Here is a 26739-nt window from a genome sequence, read left to right as displayed (position 1 = left end):
GTTCTTTCTTTTCTTTCTTTTCTTTCTTTTTTCATTATTTATAAATTGCACTGATTGAATCAGACCTCTCTATCGACGAAAGCGATAAATTAGTATTAAGAGTATATTCTCTTTCAATTCTGTTGAAAGTAATTAGCAGGTTTATGGTTAAAATCAATAAAAATGAATTGACACAAAAATGGAGAAAAAAAAAGTGAACTTCAATCTCTCACTAATCTCACATTCTTGACGGGTTGGTTTTGACTTTTGAGCACAGTAGCAGAAAGAACCCTGTGAGGGTTGTAAGGCTTGCATACATATCGGTTAGTTATAGAGCTTAGCATCTTAGTTGCCTCACAAGGAAACTTCAGGCGACTTTGGAAAACGAATCGCTGCGTGTGCTTAGCGCTGTCGATTTTTCATTTTAGCCAGTGAGGGAAGGCATTCGGGGAGATTGGTCGCCGCAAAGACGAGGCAATTAGTCGCCAGGTGACTAAATCTCCCCGAAACGCCCAGTGTGATCTTACCCTAAATATTAGTCCAATAAGCAGATGATAAACAACAAGAAGTTCCTAGACTTTTAGTATTAATTTTATATATATATATACTATCCAGAAATCTCAGAATTACAGAAAGGCTTTCGCCCATAGACACACAAGCATTAAAGGCGGGTAGGATGAGAGGGGGATAGAAGGGGCAAGGATGCAACAATCAGACTAGTGTAGATCAGTCTCTGTCCCTTTAGTTTAGATGAGGTACAACTCATCACACCAACTGAATCAAAAGATGCTGTGGATCTAAATTTAAACAACAGCTAAATGGTCACATGTGGGAAACTCCAAACAGAATAATTTTCAAAGTTTGGGTCAGGTGCAAAGTGCAAAAAGCATGGCATTATTGTGCAGTTTTTTCACTTTGCACCCTAACCCATACTGTGGGGTTTGTCAAAAATTGCAGCTCTTTTTGAAGGAGAAATATCTGCATTTTACTGCAACCACCGTGCTGTCTATACTGTAATCACTGGGTGGCAGTGTATGAGTCCTTACGGATGTACCCGTGGGATTAGGAAATTAAGCTGATTGCTTGTTTTGCCAGAAATCACCAATTGTAGCAGCACACTCTGTGACTTCTCAAGAACCACAAACTTCAAGATTTCATGTAAAAAACATATTTAGCACATTTGATTAAAATAAAAGTGTCTGAGGTCATTCTTCTAAGTGACAGACTCGGAGCAGCGGCATTCGGGTCACATCATCGATTGTGTAAGATGTGTGATTATTTGTAAAGCTTGTATATGATAGCAGCTCTTTGGAGCAGGGCAGCTCCAGACTTTAAGATTTGGGATCGAGCGGGATGCACCCAACCCACACAGTTTAAGCAGTGAGAGTCCCTCTTATTTAAAATTCATACTGAATTTATGTCAGCCCAATATATATTGCATTAATAAGGGAAATCCCTTTTGAGTGCTGATAGTATTGGATTGTGATTGTTTGTTTTGTCCCAAGCCTGGGATAAAAAATACAGGCTTTGCAACCATCAGAAACAAACCAACATAAGAAGTCAGAGTGCTCTGCCCATGAGAACTTACTTACTAACCTGCCTACACTTAGGGGGTTATTTATCAAAGTCTGAATTTATCTAAATATTTTCTGCTACAAACTCTGATCAAATCCACTAGGGTTTTTTTGCTTATTTATTATTACATTATCCCAAAAATTTGCTTTGCGGGAAAAAAAATCAAATTTTCTAGATTTTTTCGGATTTTTCATCCGATTTTCAAAATTTTTTCGGATTTTTCGCCGATGAAACCCAGCTCACATCAAAAAAATCATTGGGACTTCTCCCATTGACTTATATGCAACCTCAACAGGATTTTCTGATTCAGACTTTTCCATCCTCGGGGGGTTAAATAAATTCCGAAAAATTTGTGATTTTTTAAAAGTCTGATTTTATATAAAAAAAAATCACAAATTTTTCGTGATTTTTGCATTCGTAGTTAAGTAAATAACCCCCATAATCATGACATAAACAGTAGAAGGAACGAATTCTGTGATTCATGTTTATCTGTACACCAGGTTAGAGATGAAGCTAGAATTTATACTGTAGACTGGAACAAAGCATTTACTTTATTAACGCAACTTGTACTTTTTACCAGGTAGTAAATAATACGTATTTGAAAAATTTTGTTTTTATTTTACGTTGCTAAAATTCACTGTTTTTGCATTATTTAATTTTACTGCACCCTTCCCCCAGAACATTATCAGACCATGTACAAGATAAATAGATGCCGTCTGTTCCCCACTTGTGTATGTACATCCTGCACCCTCATGGGCCAGAACATTGGCAGTTGCCAATATGCTTTAAGTAAAATGTAAGTTGAACAAAGCAAGATATATTAGGTTTGAGACTTGGAAACTTATTTATAAAAATTCTGTGTTTTTTTCCTACTAAAATCCAAATATAAAAAGCATGAATGACTAAAAAATTGGAAGAATTTACAGCAATTACAAATGAAAAGAAAAAACGCTGAAACCGCTAAAAGCTCAAAGCAAGAAAGATTTTACAATATGCAAAGGACAGCGTCCACTTCTACATGACCTTGCCAGCTTTTAGATGGTAACATTTTGTTGAGATAGGTGCCTCTCCCATTGACTTATATGGGACCTTGCATTTGGGCTTATTGTAGCATATGAGTGTAGGAGGCAGTGACTGTGAAATGTGTGAGTGAACCATGAACCATGAACCATGAACCATCAGGATAAACAATGCACCACTATGAGTTGCAGTACAGGTATGGGACCTGTTATCCAGAATGCTCGGGACCTGGGGTTTTCTGGATAACGGATCTTTCCGTAATTTGGGTCTTCATGACTTAAGTCTACTAGAAATTCATTTAAACATTAAATAAACCCAATAGGCTGGTTTTGCTTTCAATAAGCATTAATTATATCTTAGTTTAGATCAAGTACAAGGTACTGTTTTATTATTACAGAGAAAAAGGAAATCAGTTTTAAAAATTTGGATTATTTGGATAAAATGGAGTCTATGGGAGACAGCCATTCCGTAATTCGGAGCTTTCTGGATATCGGGTTTCCGGATAAGGGATCCTATACCTGTACTCTGTTTTCTCATTCACAATTGTCTTTTTATATGAAGGAAATTTGTGCAAAGGTAGTCTTGCAGCATCCAAATGAATTATTACATCTGGAGAATGTAAATGGAAAGGAACAATCAAAAAGAAATAACATTAAGATGTGATTTCATGGAATCTTTTTAGGCAGAAGAGAAAATCATGATGAAAAACATGATGAACCAAGAGTTCATTATCAATATTCTATATGACACATCTTTATTGTGTATCACTGCAGCTGTCAGATACATTAGTTAATCACATGCCTTGCGGTTATAGGATGCAAAGCTATCAACAGAAGCTCACTCTAACAGTCAACCCGCACAACTTCCAGCCTTCAGTAAAACAGAACAGATGAGACCCCGGAGCCTCAGGTTGTTGGAGCAGTTGGTCAGTGTTTAGCAAACTTGCTCTGAAGAAAGTTATATGACATCCTCTTTCTTCTGGCCAGAAAACATACTATTAAAGATGGATACAATTAAACTATTCTGCATACCTCCCTCCAGCAGCTATCTTACATTTAGATCAAGTGAGTACGATTTTTGGACTCTTACTTGTGAGTAGGCACAAGTAATGTAGTAGCGAGGGATGCCAAATGGGCAACTTGTGCCAAACTGAAAATTTGCACAGAGTAGCACTCACTAACTCACAAGGTATCCCTGTGCTTAAAGGAGAAGGAAACCCCTTGGTGCAAAAATCCCTCCCCTGTGTTGCCCCCCCTCCCTCTTCCACCCTGGCCTACCTGTCCCCCCGGGCAAATGTAACTTGTTACTCACCTCTCTGCGCAGGTCCTGTCCACGGAGCTCACAGGCGCCATCTTCTCCCAAGCGCAGTAGGAGCATTTACCAGTACGGATCTACTGCGCATGCGCCGAATGTCACAAAGTGAAATCAGAAAACTTCGTGACTTTTGGCGCATGCGCAGTAGATCTGTACCGGTAAATGCTCCTACTGCGCATGCGCCAAAAATGCAGATCAAAGCAGAAAGAAGATCGCTTGGGAGAAGAGGTGCCTGTGAGCTCCATGGACAGGGGCTGCGCAGAGGGGTGAGTAACAAGTTAGGGGTATTTGCCTGGTGGGACAGGTAGGCCAAGGGGGAGGAGGAAGGGGGGGTAACACAGGAGAGGGGGGAGGGTTTTTGAGCCCAGGGAATTTCCTTCTCCTTTAAAAGACATGTAAACCCCATCCACCGAAATGTAATCAGTGAACAGCCTCTTTGAAATCTTTAGATAACTGCCACTCTGGTTGTTAAAAGGTTAACAGTAAGGCTGCAGCATCCCCTTAATCACTTAAAAATCCTTCTACTCCTCTAAACCACTCTGCCCCTCCCTCAGGAATTTACTTTGGCTGTTTGACTTATGAGCATGCCCAGTTCTTCTCAGCTCAGATTACTAAACACACCCTCCAGTCTTAACAGCCAATGAAGAGATAGCATTGCTGGTTCCCATAGAAACTCTGCTCTAGCTGTCTGATCCTATTGTTTTTCTCCTAATCACCTCTCCTGAGCTCAGAGTAACCATTACAGTGCTCAACCCCAGCAGAACTTTATCAAACTATGGTGTGCCTGTGTAACCCTGCATTCTACATTGCATGAACTACAGCATACATGTCCTGTTTGTAGATGTCAATGTTACTGATGACCATTTAGTAAATGGTCGATTTTTGGCCAGATGTCAATCAAGTAGGCTTGTTGGAATGCTCCATACATGCACAGATAAGCTGCCAAATCATTCTAAAGGACTGATATTGACATCTTAAATCTGCCCACTTATGGCCACCTTTAGGCTAATATCACAGCAAGACGTTTTCCTCATCTTCCCATTGATTCTTTTCCATGGAAAAAGCATATGAATTTGTCTACAGTTGGTACAGGTATGGGATCTATTATCCAGAATGCTCGGGATCTTGGGCTTTCTGGATAAGGGGTCTTTCCGTAATTTGGATCTTGATAATGTAAGTGTACTAAATAATTATTTTAACATTAAATAAACTCAACAGGATTGTTTTGCCTCCAATTAGGATTAATTATATAATTGAGATAAAGTACAAGGTACTGGTTAATTATTACAGAGAAAAAAATATTATTTAAAAAAATGAATACTATGGGGCAAATTTACTAAAGGGCGAAAATTCACTAGCGAAGGAGAGACTGTAGCGCTACTTCGCACTCTAACGCCAGGCGAAATTTCGCTCTGGCAAATGGACTTGCGGATTTTACTGAACGTTACCTCTTGCGCCAGACTTGCCTTCGCCACCTCAGACCAGGCGAAGTGCAATAAAGTAGATAGGACTTCCTCAAAAAAAACTGAAACATTTTCTAAGTCCTAAAAAACGCTGGCGACCTTTCAGTTTTTCAGGGTGATAGGCTGCAAAAGATTCTAAATTTTATTTAGGGTACCCGGCTTCCCCCCTACATTTCCTACCGTACGGCACATAAACTATACACTGGGCTCATGTGAAGGGCATTTTAACAACTGTATTTTATTTTATTAAGTAGCAACTTTGCATTTTAGTGAATTTGCATTGTCCTGGCGAATTTTGGCCTGGCGGTTTGAGCAAAGCCGTCCTTGCCCAATTTCCGGAGGTTAGTGAATTTGCCCCTATTGGAGATGGCCTTCCCATAATTCGGAGCTTTCTGAATAACGGGTTTCCAGATAACGGATCCTATACCTGTACCATTTGTGGGAATCAGAAATATGGCACACCGGCATCATTGTTGCTGTCTAAGCTGGAAGCAACAGCAGCAATAACGTGTTTTGTGGCTGTGACCTTTCCAGGCATATGAGGTATAAACAGACAAAGAGAGAAAGTGGTGAACACACCAGACAAAGGGGTAAAGAAACAATGGACAAGCACCAAGAGGCAAATGGTATTAAAAAGATGAGGGGCATGGGCACTCTTAATTAAGTGAAGTAAATGTGTTGATTTTGCAATAGCCAAGGAATGATAGGGCATATGTGCAAATTTTTATTTTGGGGCTCCTACATGCCACTTACTTTGATAAACCTATGCACATTAAATTGTTCACAAGACTCCTGGCTTTCATTGTTAGGGAGTTTTATGTTGGTGCATAATAACATGTGGGAGATAACATGCTGTTGAATAAAATCTTATCTACTGAACCAGGAATCAGAGAAAGCATTCCAGATCCTGATTCAAATAAACACTGATTTATAACTAATCATTTTAACTCATCTTTTCTAACAGAGACAGTCACGAGACATCAAAAAACTTTTTATAAAATTTTTTATGTATATTTGTATTACCTTGTTTTCCAAGCAAACGCAATTTTGTTTCAAGTTAAAGTCCTAATCTCTGGGTACTGTGAGGAATCCTTAGTTCCAAGAGTAAGAAAATATGTATTCGTCAGCCGTGGATTAACATTGTAATTGTAGGCAATGTTCTTTTCCTTTCAAATGTAAATGAGACTCCCAGAGAATTTGGGCAATGTTCACATAAGAGAAAAATATCCTAGATTTTGTTTTACCATCTTCCAAGCTGAATATATAATCCAGTGCCAGAGATGTTTACGAATTGTTTTCATTCAAATATAAGAGATCGACTATCATTATTTTGAAATGCCTGCCAAAAAATTATTTAAAATTATGTAAATAATGGGGACATTTTCACAGGGAAATAGACTAGATTTCAAACTGGCACTTTGTTCGTTTAAAAGGGGAACTATTGCGAAAATGAAAAATACGCTTCATCATACTGAAATAATAACCTTTCTAAATACAATCAATTAAAAATTCTGTATAATTTCTGAAATAATCCAGTGTAGCTTCACTATCCTCCTCATTCTGTCTTCATGCAGGAGTTGGGTGTCGGATTTTCATTGTCAGTTAGATCCAATATATCTTATTGGGGGCTTCCTTTCCTAGCAGATGAATTTGAGCTCGAATAACTGATTCCAGTACAAACAAAACCAAAATAACTGGTACAAATTCTGCATGTAGAAAGACATGCCTTCTGGTGATTTTAATAAAGTGAACTCTTATACATCTTCTAGGCACAAGTAGCACCCTAAAAGATATATTGGATCTAACTGTCATTCAAAATCAGACTCCCAACTCCTGCATGAAGAGAGAATGAAGAGAGGCCGAAGAGAGAGTAAAGATAAACTTGATTATTTCCAAAACGGTTCAGAATCTTTAATTGAATATAATCAGAAAACTTCTTATTTCTGTATGCTGATGTTTATATTAATTTTCGTGTTCATGATAGTTCCCCTTTAATTACTATTCCCCTGATCTTTACTCAAGGAACAGGATACATTCAGTATTGTCCAGCCCTGTCGAGCCTGTCCCACACTCCCGTAAAGAACAAGAAAATGGTTAATGATTTGGTGGTGATAATTGTTAGGAACGCCCAGTGAATATAATTACTAACATCAGACCCCAGCCCACTGGCCATCCATTCTGGATAACAGGCCCCATACCTGTAGTAGGTCTGCAAGCCATTGTTGGCCCTGTTGGTTTGTTTTTGTATATAGTATTACCAAATACAGCAAAACGTATAAGGGACTATCTTCTCATTTAGGAGAAGGTCAATCAGTGCTAGGCCAGGCTAGGATAACATGTTTCCAGATAAGGGATTATTATTTCCATGAGATGACCCTTAAATTTGGATTTCGTTTTAAGGGCTGCATTTCTTAGACACATCCAGTAACGCTCTACATTTATCTGCTAATTAGTACTCAAGCAATGACATTAGTGACCAAGAAACACACTTCTTCAGTGACATACAGTATTTTGTTCATTACATGAGTCACCTAAATAGAAGGAACACCAGTCATTAAGTTCCCCTGGGCTCCATTTCTGCATTATATCTCATTCGGCTGTGTGGGATTTGAACACACACCAATGTTCTAAAAAGCCGATTATAAATAAGTGAATAAACCTTTCTGGCAAAAGCTAAGCCAGTAATTGGCTGTGTGAGTAAGTGAATTGGAGAGAGTGAAGATACATAAGGTACTACATGCAACATCAGCCAATAATAACAAAAGCAGACGGAAAGATGGCGCACATTTCCATTGGCAAGGCTTTTGTGTTCTCTGCACAAAGGCTTGTTGCTTGTAAGGACCTCACAGAGTGTAACCCTATGGGGTTGTGCAGCACGTGCTTCTCTATTCAGGATATTGGCATTCCTACAAGCTCTACATGTTCATGAATCACTGATCAATAGTTGGCAGCTACAGTATTTCTTGGTTCTGATGTCTAAAAGGAATGCTGAGTAGAGGAAAATGGCTGCTTTCAATGACAGAGACTGCCGTGGCATAGTTACTCTTCATTTATAGTGCCATTTTGTAAACTAAAGTTTAAATACAAGGCATCTGCTATCGAAGGTAAGCTTTGGTTTCCATTATTTAATTTAGTTTGGTCAGTTAAAACCCACTGACTGACTCCAAAAGAATTTTATGGTGCCCTACCTATTCACAAACTATAGGTTTCTTTATACAGGGCCATAGGTCTCATTTACTAATGCAGTGCAAAGTGTAACATTTTGGGACCAATTGCCATTTTTTTCTTAACCTTAAGGCTAAAGCCCACAGCCGGAACTAGGGGTAGGCAGAAGAGGCAGCTGCCTCTAACTACCCATTCTTCCCTCTATCACTCACCTCTCCTTCTCTCTCCCCTCCCTCCTGTTATCCTCCACTCCGTCGATGTGCCCTCTGTCACTCACCCCTCCCCTCCGGCCTCCGTCATTCTCCCCTCCCTCCTGTCACCCTCCCCTCTGTCGCTCTCCCATCCCTCCTGTCACCCTCCCCTCCGTCGATGTCCCCTCTGTCGCTCACCCCTCCCCTCCATCCTGTCACCCTCCTCTCTGTCGCTTTCCCATCCCTCCGGTCATTCTCCCTTCCCTCCCCACCGTCGCTCAACCTCCCCTCGGTCACTCTCCCATAGTAATTGGCTGTGTGAGTAAGCAAATTGGAGAGAGTGAAGATACATAAGGTACTCCACCCTCCACTCCATCGCTGTGCCCTCTGTCACTCACCCCTCACCTCCGTCATTGTCCCCTCCCTCCCGTCACCCTCCCCTCTGTCACTCTCCCATCCCTCCTGTCACCCTCCCCTCCGTCGATGTCCCCTCTGTCGCTCACCCCTCCCCTCCATCCTGTCACCCTCCTCTCTGTCGCTTTCCCATCCCTCCAGTCATTCTCCCTTCCCTCGTGTTCGCCTCTCTCCTTCTCCTCTGTCACATTTTCCTACCTCCCCTCCTTCGTTCTCCCATTTATTGAGTTTGGACACGTGTACACGGGAGTGGGTTAGTGGGCGGATGGGTTGCCTAGGACGCTCTTCAGGCCTGGCTTGACCCTGCTAATGCCAGTTGGAATGCAAGAATGTAAAGTCCTGTATACCTGCACAAGAGCCGACACAACGGTTAAAATATAATATGGGCATATAAGGATATTAACTAAGGAATTCTGTTGTAACTTCTAATTTTATCTTATTTTAAAGTAAGCTTTCTGCTGATAGGAGCACCGGCCTGGGGTGTCAGGTAAGTAAAAGTGGTCACTTCGGGATGCTTAACTTTTGGCACCCCAAGCGTAAAATGCTATTCCTTCTACTTTAACATAAAAACTTACTTTAAAATATGAAAATATTAGAAGTCACAACAGAATTCCTAATTTAATATCCTTATATACCCATATTATATTTTATTTAAACATCTTTTAAAAAGTACTTCATTTTCCCATAAAAACATGAACAGTTAGGGGCACATTTACTTAGCTCGAGTGAAGGAATAGAATAAAAAATACTTCAAATTTCGAACGTTTTTTTGGCTACTTCGACCTTCGACTACGACTTCGAATCAAACGATTCGAACTAAAAATCGTTCGACTGTTCAACCATTCGATAGTCGAAGGACTGTCTCTTTAAAAAAAACTTCGACCTCCTACTTCGCCATCTAAAACCTACCGAGCATCAATGTTAGCCTATGGGGAATGTCCCCATAGGCTTTCTAGAAAATTTCTGATCAAAGGAATTTCGTCCGATCGATGGATTAAAATCCTTAGAATCGTTCGATTAGAAGGATTTATTCGTTCGATCGAATGATTATTCCTTTGATTGTTCGATCGAACGAATATCGCTAAATCCTTCGACTTCGAAATTCGAAGTCAAAGGATTTAACTTCGACAGTCGAATATCCAGGGTTAATTAACCCTCGATATTCGACCCTAAGTAAATGTGCTCCCTAATGTGCTAATGATTAGTAGTGATAATGAGATATAACCTAAGCACAGTTTTTAACCACAGTACTAAATTCAATATAGATATCGTATATGTAATATTATTTTTTCTTCTCAATGCCACCAGCTTTTTTCTGAACTGTTATTATATTTTCCTATAAGTGGAGCAATCTCCTTTTCTACTGGAATTTTTAGATCCAATGGACCTAGAATACGAGGCCGGTAGAATAATTCTCTTCTGCGGAACAGAGAATAAACACAGGAGGAGACAAAATAACACGTATTTGTATTTGTAACACTATTGATTTTGAAAGCCTCTAAATATGTAGTTGGAATGCAAGTAACTTTCCCTTTTAATAAGCAGAAAAAGGCTGCTTTAAACCAAAGTAAATCAGGCAGAAATAATGTATTGCAGGCAACCATGGCCCCTTCAGAACTGTAATTCCCATAATCCTCATGGTGCTGCAATGAACACGACTCATTATCTGTAGAAGTGTTATCAACTGAACTGAAAATTAAACACTTTTTAAACTTAATACACATAAACGAGGCAAAAAATGGCACCCAGAAGTGATTTTACATTTCCAGCTTTTTTCATAATGAAATAAAATATCATTCTAAGCAACTTTCTTTAAAAATGTTTAAAGTATATTGTAAAGTATATTGTATATTGATTTTTTTATTGAGAGTTGTGTGTTTATAGCCCTTTCCCTTCTCTGGGTCTGACTCTTGTAGCAATTCTCCTTCTGCATCCCTTCCAACATTTGGAAAATTTAAAGAGGGACAAAAACATTTGCTGCGCGTAATGTGGTAGAAATGTTATGGACTACGCCCATTTTACGACCACACCCCTAATAACCATGTTCATTTTACAAAATTTGGCAGATTATGGAAAGTTTGAACACATTTCTGGGGGTTTTAGGGTCAGGTTTTATGTGTTATTACAGTTTTGCTAATGAAGGTGAATTGCCCTTTAAGCTGAAATTCACAGTTTCCCCAAGAGACCTGCTTATTTTAAAATAGTTACAATGCATCTTTGCTTAGGTCAAATTGTTACAAAAGTATCTAAGTGCACCTGCCACATATTCTGGGCTCTCTGCCAAAAAACAATTCTGTTTTAGGAACTTTGTATCTTTTTCTGGCTGTTCGGTGCAGGAGATCAAAGAGAAAGTTGGTACTTTTCAGTAACAATCCGGGACTGCGGGTTGAGCTGTCAAAATCAGCTAAAAAAAAAACAGGACAGTTGGGAAGTATGTCCTTCTGGTCTGTTAATCAGCTACATTGTTTGAGGAGTCAGAAGTAGTGATGGGAGAATAAATTTGCCGGCGTCAAAAAAAATTTGGACGCGGGTTGGAATAGTAGTCAAAATTCGAGTTTCGCATTTTCAAATTTTTCAGCGAAATGGGACAAATTCACCCATCACTGATCAGAAGTAGAAGTGCAGAGAATATAAACAGGCAGCCAGATGCTGCTTCTTATTGAAATTACATCTGCAATAAATTTTCAAACCACAGAAAGTATGTATAGAATGTTGCTTCGAATTACATTTCGTTCTTTACGTGGGAAATAGTGTTTTGGTTAATGTGTAATGTATGAGGACTTTAATGCTGATGAAAATACAGCATTTTATTTTTTAAATATGAGCTGCTTAGCCTAACTTGCACTGTAACGCTTCTCAATACACAATACACAATCTGAATACCCACTGATTGCTCACAATATGCATTCAGGCTTCCATTATTAGCAGAAGAAGGCATCTAACCAACAGTAATACTTATCCTAAAAGCCAGTACAGTTGGACTCCAAATAATAGGATATCTCAACAACTACCTATAGCTGGTTATACAGGTATAGGACCCATTATGCAGAATGCTTGGGACCTTCTAAGGTCTTTCTGTAATTTTGATCTTCATACTTTAAATCCACTAAAAAAATTGTTTAAACATTAAATAAAGCCAATAGGCTGGTTTTGCTTTCAATAAGGATTAATTATATCTTAGTTGGGATCAAGTACATTCTATTGTTTGATTATTACAGAGAAAAAGGAAATCATTTTTAACATTCTGAATTACTTGATTAAAAGAAGTCTATCCTTCCCGGATAATGGGTTTATGGATAACAGATCCCATGCCCACTCTCTAAAGAGGCAACATTATTTCCTTGGTGCTTGTTTTGGTGTCTAAGCTGGCTGCCTGAATGTCATAAACCATTTTGTGATTTGTGCGGCTGTGCTGTTAGCAATTCAAAGCTTTGTAGATGTGTTGAACTACAGCACCCACCATCCATTGACAGCCATATGCAACAACTTCTGTATATCAATGGGAAATATGTGCACAGATCCAGCTTTCACTATCGCTTCATGTGTGGAAATGATCATCAAATGAATATGAACTAAATGGACTTTCCATCTGTAACAAAGAGTTGGATGCAACTAAAGCTTTGGCAGCGTCATAAAAATACAGTACAGGTTTGAGATCTATTATGCTAAATGCTAGGGACCTGGGGTCTTTTTGTAAAGTGGATCAGCATGTCTTCACATCTACTAAAAAGGGCTTTTTATCCATTAAAAAGCCAATTACAATAGATTTGACACCAATCTGGACACATGCAGGGTGAGTGACGATGCACAAAGCATTGTCTTATTATTACATACAAGCTAATTAGTGAAAGTAGTATGTATAAACAACAGGGCTGCTCCTGCAATGAGGCACTAGCGATGCAGCCCCTCTTTGACTTGTGCCGACGCTAATGTTTTAAGCGCAGAGCGGGAGAGGGGGGCGGTATCGAGTGGCAGCAGCCCCAGGATTTCCCAGATAAACAACCTATAGGAAACAGCAATTCCTAATGTCAGAGCCTTCTAGATCATTATAATAATGATTTTATATTTATACCTGTCACTTCCGAACTTATACTTTGGTCTAATGCTGGCCATACAGACTCTGATTTTGACTATATTGTCTGAACCACTGCTGCTTCTGTCACCATCACACCGCTCCAAATATGTTTTACCTTCTTCCTCATCTCAATGGCTACAATCAGGAGAGAGGGAGCGGCAAGGAAGTATCTGCAGTGCAGGACTGGACTGGGTCAGCTGGGAGACTATGAAGTCCAGAGCCTACCGGTTTTTTTCCCGGCATCCCACCGGCCCAGTCCAACCCTGTAAATACACAGGCATACCTCTCAACATTTTGGAAATAAAAAGAGGGACAAAAAAATTTGCTGCGCGTAGCGTGCCAAACATTTTTGACCGTGCCCATTTTTGTAGTCACACCCCTAATTATCATGTTTGTTTTACAAAATTTGGCAGGTTATGAAAGTTTGAACATTTCTGTGTTTTTTCAATTACAGTTTTGCTAATGAAGTTGAATTGCCCTTTAATTTGTTAGTTTAACTTTTCCCAAGGGACCTCCTTATCTAAATTGTCACAATTACTTATTTGCTTATCTCAAAATTGTTAAAAAGTATCTTAAGGTCCCCATAGACACAAAGATTTCTCTTGCCGAACGATCGATTTTAGGGAAGTCCGACCAATCCTTCGAAATTATCGTGCGGTTAGTGGGATTCGAACGATCGTACATCTTACGATTTTGCCGCCGACATCTGTCAGGAAATTGATCCGCCAGGTCAAAAAATCTTTGTCGGTCCCAGTGCAATCTATCTATGTTTGCAGGGCCAAGCAGACAGCTCCCCTTTGTTTTCCTGGCAAATTGGTCTTTTTAGTTGATGGTAAATTCGTACGATCGTACGATCGTTCCAAGAAGATCGTGGTCTCACGATCAGGATCTGATCTTTTAAAAATCTCAACATCTATGGCCAGCTTTAGTTGCACCTGGTGGCTGTTCTGGGCTCTCTGCTAAAAGCCAATTAATTAGAAACATTGTTTCTTTTTCTGGATGAGAAAACTTTTCAGTACAAACGCGGGACTGCGGGTTGAGCTGTCAAAAGCGTGACTATCCCGCTGAAAACGGGACATTTGGGAGGGATGAACGGGCTAAGCACTTTTATAACATACAAGAATCTTATGCTGATAGGGAATACACTGTCCCTTAGATATTCCTGGAGTAGGGCAGTACAGCACAAGGTGCATGGGGACAGGGAATGCAGGAACAGAAATTGTGGTGCCAGTCAATCAGTTGTGTGGAGCGCCAGTGCTCTCATCACAAATATGCCATTCACAAGCTGGACAGACCAATGAACAGTAAGTAGCAAAGGCCAAAACAACAAGCTGATTGGTATAGTATTACTTTCTGCCATTACATGTAAGAAACTGCTAAATTCAATAAAAAAAAACCTTAATTTTTTGTTATAATGTGCTGAATGTTAAGGGACCAACTGTGTTCACCGACTAAAAAAATATACACCATTTTTTACACGGCAAAGCCTGCTGATGTGTAATGTATTATCCCACTGTTTTTTATACTACATAATAAATATGTTCAAAAACATATAACATTCACTGTTATTTTACTGTAAAATGCTGTGGCCACAAATTTTGGAAATCACTGCTCTTAAACAGGCAGTAGAGTAATTTTGGCTTGTCAGGCCTATCCATAAAAATTAATATACAAATTGAGCCTGGTGGAAACAGTACCTCCTCCTTAGTCCCCCTTCGGGTCTACTTGTGCCTCTATTTTAAAGATATGAGAGGGGTTGGGGAGGGGTATAACGATGCAGCAGACTCCACAGTTTTGGCCCCCTAGTCACATGTCCCCCCCATGACCACGGAGTCTTCTGTGGTAGTTACCGGCACCCCACCCTGCAAAAATATTTCTGGAGGGGCCTGGCACATGAAGCTGCTCCTCAGGACCTCATTTTGCCTGGCCCACCTGCAACTTGCAGAGTCTGCTTTCTTAATAGTTACGGCACTGGCTAACAGCAGACCTCTATATTCGGGACTCAGCAGGCCTCCCACCAAACGTACCTGCAAGCCCAACCCCCAGTTCACCAATAATCTGCCCCAGTACAGTGCTGGGACACAATAGCATAACTTTAGAGAGACCAGTGAGAACCTGCTTTGACAACTTCTGTATGCGTCCCATAGTCCCCTCCCTGCCCCCACTGCATTTACACTAATTGCTGGGGCACTGGCCCCCTATAGTTATTCTTCCGGTCACAGATCATAAGCAAATTCTGGGAGACATATAATTAACACTAATTGCTGGGCTGCACTAACTGTAGAGAGGAAGTTCACCTTCAAATTATAGGATCCTCTTCCTAAAAATGGTTTGCAGAAAGAAAATGTAGTTCAAAGAAACTTTCCCATATACTGTACATCAATAAAAAGGGACCTGTTACCCGAAGAAACAACTCTTTTCTATTGTGTTTGTCTGAGTGGAAAGTTAAAGGAATTGCCATAGAGGCAGGGCAAGCAATATATGATTGACAGCTGAGATTTTTCAGTACCTTTTATAAATGGATGTGTTAAAAAAATAGAACTTGGGTTTCATGTTTAATTTGAAACTGGCTTTTATTACACAGCTTTTTATGTCTGGCTGATCCTCTTTAAAAATTGTCATTTTTTTTGTACAGAGGTAATTCCAGTGCTGTTTGAATTTTCCCCGTTGATATTCTGAAACAATTTGCAATTGGTTTTCATTTATTTGCTAAATGTTAACTTGACGTTGAACTGCCCCTGTAATGGATTGTGTGAGGTCTAAATCATATAGAATAACGGCGTCAAATCCTTAGTTTGTACAATGTAAAAACAACTAAATTAAATTAAGTCACTGTTTATTTTATACAGCTTTTTACACTGCTTAATTTAAATGAAGTCACTGTTTATTTTACACAGCTTTTTACACTGCTTTTTGGCAAGATTTCTTTTTCACAGCATAATAAATAAGCCCCTAAGTGTTTAGGGTTGTTAGTCCACTTTCCCCCCTTTTAAACTGAACACATTAGATAACCTTGTACTGAACAGCTAATTAGAAAGTAATTTCAATAGATACAACAAGAAGTCTGTGCAGTGTAGCATGCACCTAATGTACAGTATTTGCTAAATAGCCATGCAATATGTAGATGTAATGTTTCAGGTGGTGCAATGGTTAGTACTGCTACACTGGGGTCCTGAGTTTGAGTCCAGCTAGGGCACCTTCTGCATGGAGTTTTTATGTTTTCCCTGTGTTTCCTCCAAAACAGGCAGGTTAAATGTTTGCTGATAGACTTGACCATAGTGAATGTGAACGGGACCGTAAGATTCACAGGGGCCGTGAATGAGGTTTAATCTCTATAAAGCCAGTGGAATATGCAAGGGCTATTTATATAAAAGATGTGATTTAATAACGGCAACACCGAGGCTGCCATTGAGCTGATGTTAATATCAGTTCATCTTTGACTATACTAAAATCATCGATCTCAGAAAGTGGAGGGATTTCTGAATTACAGTTCAACAACAACTACTTGCTCTCCCAAGCAGAAATGGCTTTCCCTGAGTGGGGGCGTCTGCTTAAGAAGAGATTCCTTTGTTGCCTGTTTCAGACATCGCCTTACACTTGTTGTTCTTAGGTTTTCTTGAAGAGCGTATCATGCACTTGCACAAACGCTCCCAGGAAAACACATGATCGCTCACAATCAGTGTTTCCCAACACTCCAAGCTCTCACACTGGGGAGGGGAAGGATTGCATAGGAACTTGTACACAACAAAGATTCATGTAACACAAACGCCTAGCACATTTCCCTAGTAATACTATTGCACTGATCTGCTTGCAGTTGTGTAACACGCATTACTGGTGTGCAAACAAAACAAACACGGATTGCTTGAAAATAAAACTACACAAGTGATTATTATCTGACCAACAGTTATCAGCATATTCCTGCATGCTATTAAATCACAGCGTGCCCATACTTTACTAATGCAGGGTCTACTTTTAGCGATATTATCCCATTGTGATCTTCATCCATAATATCACTGTTAGCATTCTGTTCCATGTAAAATATTACTTAAATATAATAAGTATTTATAAGAGAATTTATATTACTATATTTAAAAAAAACAACTATTTCTTATGTAACCTTAACAGAATAAATTTCTGAATGAAAAGAATAAGACAGAAGGGTAATTTAGCCAAGCTGTTTTATGACACTGTCTTGAGATCTACTGATCACCAACACAGGGGTAAATTTATCATTTCTATGGTATTTTGAAAGGTGTATTTATCAAAGGTTGAACTTTTCACTTTCGCCCATTGATAAATACTCTTTTAAAAATCCCATAGAAATGAACGGAGAGTGGCGTAATTTCACTCTAGAGGACTGTGGTGATCTGTAACTTCACTCTAAATATACCCCTAAAGGTCTACTGGTATGGTTGGCATGGATTGTAAGAACTGACGGTGCAGATCCTGCAAAGTCGCCAGTGTAGCTTAGCCCTAACGGTGCAGCGTTGCACTTGTTTTAAGTTGTGACAGTGTCTTGAGAACTACTGATCACCAGCTAAAGGTTCGTTCTCCAGCTGCTGTTGAAATACAACTTCAAGTATCCTGAAAGCATTCGACTGCAGAGAATTGTAGTCCAACAGCAGCTGGCTGCAAGAGCTTGAATGTGTGTATAGATCAATGGAATTACCTGCAGACTGTGAGCAAATTCTTCCTCTCCACGGCTGCATTCCTCAAGGCATTTTTCTTCCTGGACAGACTTAATCCCAGGCTCAGGGATGCCATCTCCAGTCTGGACTTCCCTGCTCCCTTCTTTGTATATGTGGAGGTATTGCCCTGCCTATAGCAGTGGCCCTGCCATTCACCAGTAGCCCAGTAATGATGAGCTAGTGCTGCACCTCCCCCAGTCACTCTCACTGATACTGGCTGACTAGGCTGATCTCACCAGGTCCCAGGCAGCCCAGCACATGAGACAAGCAGGCTGATAGGGAGCACAAAGCCCAGCTCGATGCAGGAGATCAGGGAATGGCAGGTGCCGGCAGCACTGTGCTTGGCACAAGATTGCCTGCAGTTCTGCAAACAGTCTGCACTCCAACTGCCAGCTCTGTATGCCAGTACGAGGCTGGGACAAGAGGTGCCGGTAGCTTGAGATGCCTCCCCCCAGCAGCAGCAGCAGGTGATTTGCTCTCATGAGTGGCTGGAGCAGCACTGGCTTGTGATCATGCAGCAGTTGGATTTTCCTCTCTGAGCAGCAGCAGCAGCTCTCATGTGACCACACCGGAAGTTTATCTCAGACTGTCTCCTGCCCAGCACCAACAACAATGGAACCACAAGGCTCGTAGCAGCTGAATGGGAGCTGCATGGGTTATTTAGGAGATCATGGATGGGAACAAAGAATGGCTTATATGTGGAGGAGCTTGCTATAAAAATCCCATTGTGCAGCAACCGTGTCATTATAAAGGTGCAGCCAGCAGCTCAATTAATGGCAACAATGCAGAGGCACAAAAGCAAACTGTATATCAGGGGTGTCCAAAAGGTATATCGGGATCTACCAGTAGACTTTTAGCTTGTGATCAGTAGATCTCAAGACACTGTCAACAAAGAGCTTGTCTAAATCACCCTCCCATTTCATGTTTTCATTTAGATATTTGTTACTTTAAGGTTACATAAGAAATAGATGTTTAAATATAACAATATGCATTTTCTCAGAAATCAATATTTAAGAGGGTGCTAGCAATGCTTTTATGGATGTAGATCATAATGGGACAACAACACTAAAAGAAAAGTATTATTAAAGTATAAGCACTCCAGCTGTACATCTTACCCAATGTATGGTATAGACATTTATGCATGTACCAGCAACACCCTATCTGTCTACAACAGCAAAAACAGTTAATTTTAATAAGATTTTGTGGGTCAGATTTTATCAGATCTTGCCATGCAACACCAGAAAGGGCTGCGCCACAACAGCATGATATTTGTAGGATGCTACAAAATCTGATCCCCCGCAGCTGTAATGTATTGTTGGATCAAATAATGCTCCAGATTCGATTCGAGGAGAAAAATTCAGTTCCAGTTTTTTTTCACAGACGCCAAGAGTTTTCATTTGATAAAAAGTGAGTTAAGTTTTTCTGAATTAAATTGCAACTTGATTTGAATCGAATCTCGTCCATGAGTCTTCAAGCGATAAACCTTTTTCTCATTGAATTGAATATGGCCCAAAGTCTGATTGTGTTGTTTGTTCATGCATTTACATCTGAATGTCAGATGCTTGATAAAGGGCCGGGAGCAGGCCAGAAACATTGCAATTGTCACAATTGTTCTAAATAAAGGCTTTTTAACTTCATTATTCGGTGGTGCTTGTCGTATACTAAAAGTCAAAGGGGGAATGTAATTAAAGTCGCAAAGAGAAAAACAATGTGCACCAGTAAAACTAAAAATCCACATCTCACAATGTAATAGTGTTCCTTAAACTGTTATTGCATTCTGAATTTTAATTACGCATTGTGAATTTTAATTGCGCACTCTTAAAAAGTTTTTGAAGGTGTCATAATCTTTTGGAGCAAACATAACGACTTTTTCAGTAAGAAGTTTTATTACATTTACTGCGCATTGGCCCAAACTATAAAATTCGCAAACGGTCTTCCACTGTTGGAAGTGGTCGCTAAACAGTTGCCAGCTTCGCAAAAGCTATATTAAATTTGCGCAAAGCAAAATTTGTTCGCACAGAGGCATAACTTTTTGCATTGCGAATAGTTTTTCCGTTACCGACTTTTATTACTTGATCTTAATAGTATTCCTGTCACTCAGCAGCCTGAACAGCTGCCAGCTAAGTTAAACAAGGACATTAGCCTGGGTAGAGTGGCAAATTGTCTTGAAGAATTCCCCATAGGCAACCTTATTATTTATCTACATACTAGATGTAGTGTCAGTGATGGTGCCAGGCACATTTAGGCTAATTTCTCACTTGGCATATCAATCAATAGTGCCCTCAAACATTTGTTAATGCACTAAGCATGGTAGAAACCACTGGGCAAGGTGCACTTCATGCCAGAATGTATATCAGATCCGCATAAGGCTGCTGTTTCTACACCTCAGCAGATTAATCTTTTATGGGAGCCAAAAATCAAGGCAAATACTATGCGGACAAATGTCTTCCTATGGGATGTTCCATATCCTCCCCTTTGATTGAGAGTTATTTATACTGGTACCTTCAAAACAAAGCAGAATTCAAGTCAACAGATCATCAAGATTTTCTTTTCATTGGCCCAGGAATAATATATTTACAGGAGTAATATAGTTTACATAGTTTAGTAAAAAGCTGTGGGTACCAATACAAACCCAAAAGAAAGGTAGAGCCAACAGAGATACACCTTTGTCTTTTCTTCAACCCAAATGAACTAATCTATAAATGGGTGTGTTGTTAACTTCCCATCTTGTGCCGTATAAATAATATATACAATAATAATTATAATAATGATACAATTTGTTGGCTTGTCAAGCAGTAAAGACAAAAAATTCCTCTACCAAATGTCTTTGCTTGGATCTTCCAGCAGAGAGCAGCACAAGGCAGAGTAGCTGTCCAGCAGCTGAAATACTGTTATACTCTAGCTCTGTTATAACGGAGCTCCACCACATCTGTAGAATTACTGTAGTGCAAAATGGAAAAATAAAAAAATACATATACCTCAACTTACCGTATATACTCGCGTATAAGCCGAGTTTTTCAGCACCCAAAATAAGATGAAAAACGCTGCCTCGGCTTATACGCGGGTCATTTAAAAAATATTACCTATTTGATGCGATACTAGGTGCAGTTGTCCCGCGGCTCGGCGCTGATCAGATCTTCCTTGACTTCCGGGTATTCTCTGCAGTTTCCGGAGCGGCAGAGGGAGCAGGAGGACTTCGTGACTTGACTTCGTTTGTTTCCGTCACGGCGCTCTTACGTCACGGCGTCCGATGCGCCGCATGCCATTGAGATTCTCTGACTGGGAAGGGAGAGCGCGCGTCTGGTGAGTCATCCCAGAGTCTCCATACTTTGCGTCTCAGTTGCTGTTAGGCTGCCCGCCGAGGTAGAAGATTTTTCTGCTGCATTTTGCATGATCATCGGATCAGATCCCAACCCAAATCCAATTGTAGTAACTCACTGTAAGGTAGGCCGCTCGGATGATCCCTCAACGAACCCAATTTTAGTAAACTTCCTTTCGGGCTCTGCTGAGTGCTTAGTAGGGGGTATTCTACTTGGACTACAACTCCCACCATGCCCCTGACAAAAGTAACGTTGTCTAGAAAGTAGTAGGTCTCAGGGGAAATGTTAGGGTCAGGCTAAATAAAGTTGTAAATAGTAACTCTTTTACACACCAATGTGTACGCCCCACTTATGGTGACAGGCAGGCTTATTTGCCTCCTTTTCCTCCCTCAAACCTGTTGGGCAGGCAGGAACTCATGGAGTTTCCAGGATTCTCCATACTGTGTGACCCCCCCCCTCACCTTGATGGTCTCACTATTGTGATGCACCTCATTCTGCTCAGGGCAAATACATTCGTTGCAGCATATGGGGGTCGGGGAATGTGACAGCCTGGATTCACTGGGTGCAGTAAGTTATAACCTAGAAAGCCTTTCATTAAAGACGGCATGTTTATTAACCTTTCGTTCTCCTTTAAGGTGGAAAAGCAGCAATGAAGATGGTGATGGACCTGCTGCATTTCTCACCCTAGGCTTATACGCGAGTCAATACGTTTTCCCAGTTTTTGTAGGTAAAATTAGGTACCTCGGCTTATACACGGGTCGGCTTATACACGAGTATATACGGGTAAGCTGGAGTTGCTTCTCTCTCTCTCTCCTATTCTCTTTTTGAACAAACTCTGCTACACTCCAAGCATACTTAACAGCAATTAAGAAAAGCAAAAATGTGATTGGTTGGTGTGGGTTACTGGACTAGGACAAACTTTTACCATGTTATTACCTATCTTTATACTTACTATACTACATTTCATTTAATTCGCACTGTTCTTAAACTTGTCATGTACAGACATCTTAACTAATTATTGTCCTTTTCTTATAGCTTGGATATATTCTGCAGATCTTTACAGATTATACATCATTCCCTGCTAAAGTGGTGTATATATACACACACACACATACAGATATATAGGCTTAAACAGTCACATAGTTAATGCAACATGCGATAACAGCATCCTGCACTCCATAATCCCATGCAGTTGAAGTCTTTCTCTGTATTGTATTGATTTGTTGGGTTACATTTGACTGCTTTTATTTGTGTTAAAGAGCTTTTATAATTAGCCCATAAAACACTTTGAATTACTGTACTTTGGGAGAAAAGTGCTTTACAAATAAATCAATGGTTCCCAAAAACTGGATATACATTTCTGAAATTTAAAAAAAAAAAACTCTTTTTGATTGCTATTTTTTGTTCATTATTACATCGGTAATTTTGCCATTTCTACAGGTTTCTATAATATGCTTCACCTCAAGCAGATACTTTAGAAATGCATGTGGCTTCTCTCTTTGTGATGCTTCTGCCTCATTATAACGTGGCTGCATCCAGCTTCCCAACACTGTTGGGGCAGAAAACAATTCTCAACCTGAAATTCGAAGTTAAAAAAACTTCGAACTTCGAATTAAAAAAGACTAATCGAATGGTGGTCGAAGTTTTTTGGGGTCGAAGTGGGCCTACTTCGAATCGTACGATTCAAAGTAGCACTACTTTGATTCTAAGTTTTTTTAACTTCGACCTTCGATCTCCCAAACTCCCCCAATTGCCTCCATACAGGTTCCAGGAGGTCCCCCATAGGCTAAAACAGCACTTCGGCAGCTTTTAGGTGGCGAATAGTTGAAGTCGAAGTTTTAAAGAGACAGTACTTCAAAAAAATTCATATCGAAGTTGGACTATTCGATAGTCGAAGTACCCAAAAATTACTTCAAAATTCGAAGTTTTTAACTTCGAACCTTCACTTCGACCTTTGATAAATCTGCCCCTCAGTGTATCCTATTACAATCCTTACATAACTGGGTTCATTAGATATCTGGAAATGATATTTAGAAGCCATCTGTAAGCTACATGAAAGATTTGCCATGACTGGGGGAAAGGAACGCTCAATGGTGGACAAGGTAAATCCTAATAAATTGTAGTTTTCCACTGAAATACTATGGCTGCCAGACAGGTGCATGAAAAAAAGAAATCAGCTGACTTTAAGGGTACAACTACATGGACGAATCAAAATGCAGGGCGTCGAGTCAGATGCGACGGAAAACAAGAAATACAACGGATGGTGTCGCCGTGTTCATCCGACGCAACAGGACTGTCGGATGCAGATCCAACATTTCTTACCTAGTTTTCTGTCGCATTCGACTTGACACCTGCGTTTTGGCGCAGCACGTCGGATCCGGCACAAGCGCACAGGAATCGTCCGTGTAGTTGTACCATTACTGATCAAATTTACTTGCAGCACGGGGGATTTTGAATCATCCCTCAAAATCTCATGTTGTCACGTGGAGTTGGAGGAAGAGACCAGGAGCTTAACTACAGAGGAGGCAGACCTAGCAGGGGGACCCAGGGGCCCCAATTCAAATACAATTTCAATAAACATTGGTAAAACAGATATTAACCTCTAGATATTTTGAGGGCCTGAAAAATAATTTGCTGTATGTCCCAGTAATATCTAGTTACGCCACTGGAAGTGACCAACATTTCCAGTGTAGTTCAACGCAACGGTTCCTTGTACACCAAGGGGAATAATTATTATGCTGTGTAAAAACCAGCGAGATAATACACTACACATCGTCCGGCTTTGTTGTGTAATAAACAGCATTAAAAAATGTTTACATGATTTCCTAGTAGACTTAAGACATGAAGACCCAATATACAGAAAGACCTGTTATCCAGAAACCCCCAGGTCCCAAGCATTCTGGATAACAGGTCCCATACCTGAACATTAGTAAAATAACTGATTTCAATGAGAGACAAGTCTATTCAACTTCATCGTGTCAGTGTTCCTTTTTGACAGACATGATGTGCTGGATGGCAAACGTTTCATGTAGATCAGATTTTATTTTTAGCAATACAGAACTACATCCGTAGGATGCCATCAGTCAGTATGAGAACAGCCATCAAAAGCTTCTGTGCAGTTCAAAATACTCTAACAAATGTACTGGGAAACAGCTCTCAAATCTGCCTGAAAAAAAACATATTTTGCAAAGAGACGATTCTCAGTCATGTTCAAAATAATATCTGTTATCTGCATAATTTTTTTTTCATTGTTTGTAGACTTGTATCAACTTATATGCTAGATGTAAGACCTACCTGTTTTATTTTTTCACACCCCCTCAGAGGTGGCAATTTTTCTTTGTGCATTTTCTGGTCGACATTTGCTTAAGACACTTCTCAGAACTTTGGTAAAAATTAGGGATGCACCGAATCCACTATTTTGGATTCGGGCGAACCCTTGAATCCTTAGCGAAAGAATTGGTATAATACCGAACCGAATCTGAATCCTAATTTGCATATGCAAATTAGGGGTGGGAAGGGGAAAACTTTTTTACTTCGTTGTTTTGTAAAAAAAAAGGAATGCAATTTCCCTCCCCGTCCCTAATTTGCATATTCGATTCGGCGGGCAGAAGGATTCGGCCGAATCCTGCTGAAAAAGGCCGAGTCCCAAACCCAATCCTGGATTCGGTGCATCTCTAGTAAAAATGCAGCTATAGATAGTAATTAGTGATGGCGAATTTATTCGCCAGGCGCAATTTTGCCAAAAACGGACGCAGGTGTCCAAAAAAAGCGTCAAAAATGAATTTCGCCATTTTGCGCGAAATTTGCCAATTTTCCAACGAAACGCCCCAAATTCGCCCATCCCTAATAGTAATAGGTTTAGTTAGTGTCCAAAGAGATTCGCTTCCTTTATATACTGGTATAGCCCCTCAATACTTTCCTTAAGTCTACGGGACACATGACCCAAGATACCCCTCTGTATATAAAGAGGCAGATTTATCAAAGTTCGAATTCATGAGAGTTTTTTTTAACTCTATTAAATTTGATTGTCTTTGAAATTCGATTGAGGGATTATTTATTAAAAAAAATCGAATATCTACTACTACTAATTTTACCTACCAGAAAACTCTAATCTAATTCGATTCGAATTCAACCGAAAACTTGATTCGAACTTTCTCTCCAAAAAACTCAAATGTCAGGAAGGCTACAAACATCTCCAAATTGGTCACTGAACATCTCCCATTGACTTTTACATTAATTCAGCAGGTTCTAGGTGGCGAGTAGTCGAATTTGAATTTTTAAATGGCCAGAGTTTTTTTAAAAAAAACTCCAATAGAGTTTGGATAATTCCCTAGTCGAATTGGACAGTTTTGACCGTAAAAAAATTCAGTTTTAAATTCGACCCTTAATAAATAAATAGTGTATATTGTGGCACAATAGCTGGGAAGACATTAAAGGAAAGTTATATCTCTCTTAAAATGAGCTATGGGATCAAATGTGGAGAATAACTGGCATTGTATTTACTGTCACTGGAAAAGAATAGGTTTTGGGATTGATGAGTCATCACCTAAGGGAAAAGGGAGGGGCTGCGAGTGAGCTCTGTCCAGGAAATAGGGGTGAGCTTGTTCAGTTTTTGTTTAAAAAAAAAAACCTTTTGTGAAAAAAATATTTGTAATTTGCCCTAATAGTGGCCGAGGCCCTGTCTAAAACTGGTTTCTAGGGTATTCAGGCTGTCAGTGAACCAGTTTGCTGTCACAATAATGAATTTTACTTTTGTTTATTTTCATATATTGTGTGGATTGAAAAAATGCCTATATGTGGAAAACCCTGCTGTGAATAAAACACAGAGACACAACTACTTGCTGGTGATTGTCCATGGTACATTTTTCAACAGGTGGGAGGTTTTTAGACTTCAAGAACCTCTGCGTTTATGTTCCTCTGCATGGTCCAATTTTTGGTCGTAAGGTTAAAACAGCTGTTTTATCAGTTCCAAGTACATGTATGGGACCCATTATCCAGAATGACCGGGACCTGGGGCTTTCCACATAATGGATCGTTCTGTAATTTGGATCTTCATACCTTACGTTTACTAGAAAATCATGTAAACATTAAATAAACTCAATAGGCTGGTTTTGCGTCTAATAAGGATTCATTATATCATCATTTATTTATCTTAGTTTGTATCAAGTAGAAAGAAATCATTTTTAAAAATGTGGAATAATTGGATAAAATGGAGCCTATGGGAGACGGCCTTTCCGTATTTCTGAGCTTTCTGGATAATGGGTTTCTGGATAACAGATCCCATACCTGTACATTCTGAGCAGCAAATGTTTAACAAAAATCACCTCCTTCAAGCAGGACTTTCAGAAAAATCTTGTACAGGAAATAAGCATTTTCCCAAAATGCCACCGATCTGGAACCAACCAGCACCAGTATACAGTAGGGAATGCATGTATTAGATTTTGTGTAGTGAGCAAAAGTGGAGAATGGATTTCACATAGTAGTTACACAGGGCAATATAGCAAAAAAATAAATATGACCGCTTCTGTGGCCAGA

The 26739-nt window shown here is 39.8% G+C and overlaps 1 protein-coding gene across 2 annotated transcripts in view; it reads right to left on the bottom strand.

Moving 5' to 3' along the window:
* rundc3b.L (RUN domain containing 3B L homeolog) overlaps positions 1-18695 on the bottom strand; it is a 104117-nt gene extending 85422 nt beyond the window's left edge. For both annotated transcript variants that reach the window (XM_041565873.1, XM_041565875.1), the window contains exon 1: positions 17866-18695. In XM_041565873.1, the coding sequence (XP_041421807.1) occupies positions 17866-17960 (95 nt within the window). In that variant the 5' untranslated portion in view covers positions 17961-18695. The remainder of the gene's footprint in view (positions 1-17865) is intronic.
* Between the last annotated feature and the right edge of the window lie 8044 nt (positions 18696-26739).

This window comes from Xenopus laevis, chromosome 6L (assembly GCF_017654675.1).
Source record: "Xenopus laevis strain J_2021 chromosome 6L, Xenopus_laevis_v10.1, whole genome shotgun sequence".
NCBI classification, from domain to species: Eukaryota; Metazoa; Chordata; class Amphibia; order Anura; family Pipidae; genus Xenopus; species Xenopus laevis.
This window is presented reverse-complemented; position numbering and strand designations above follow the sequence as displayed.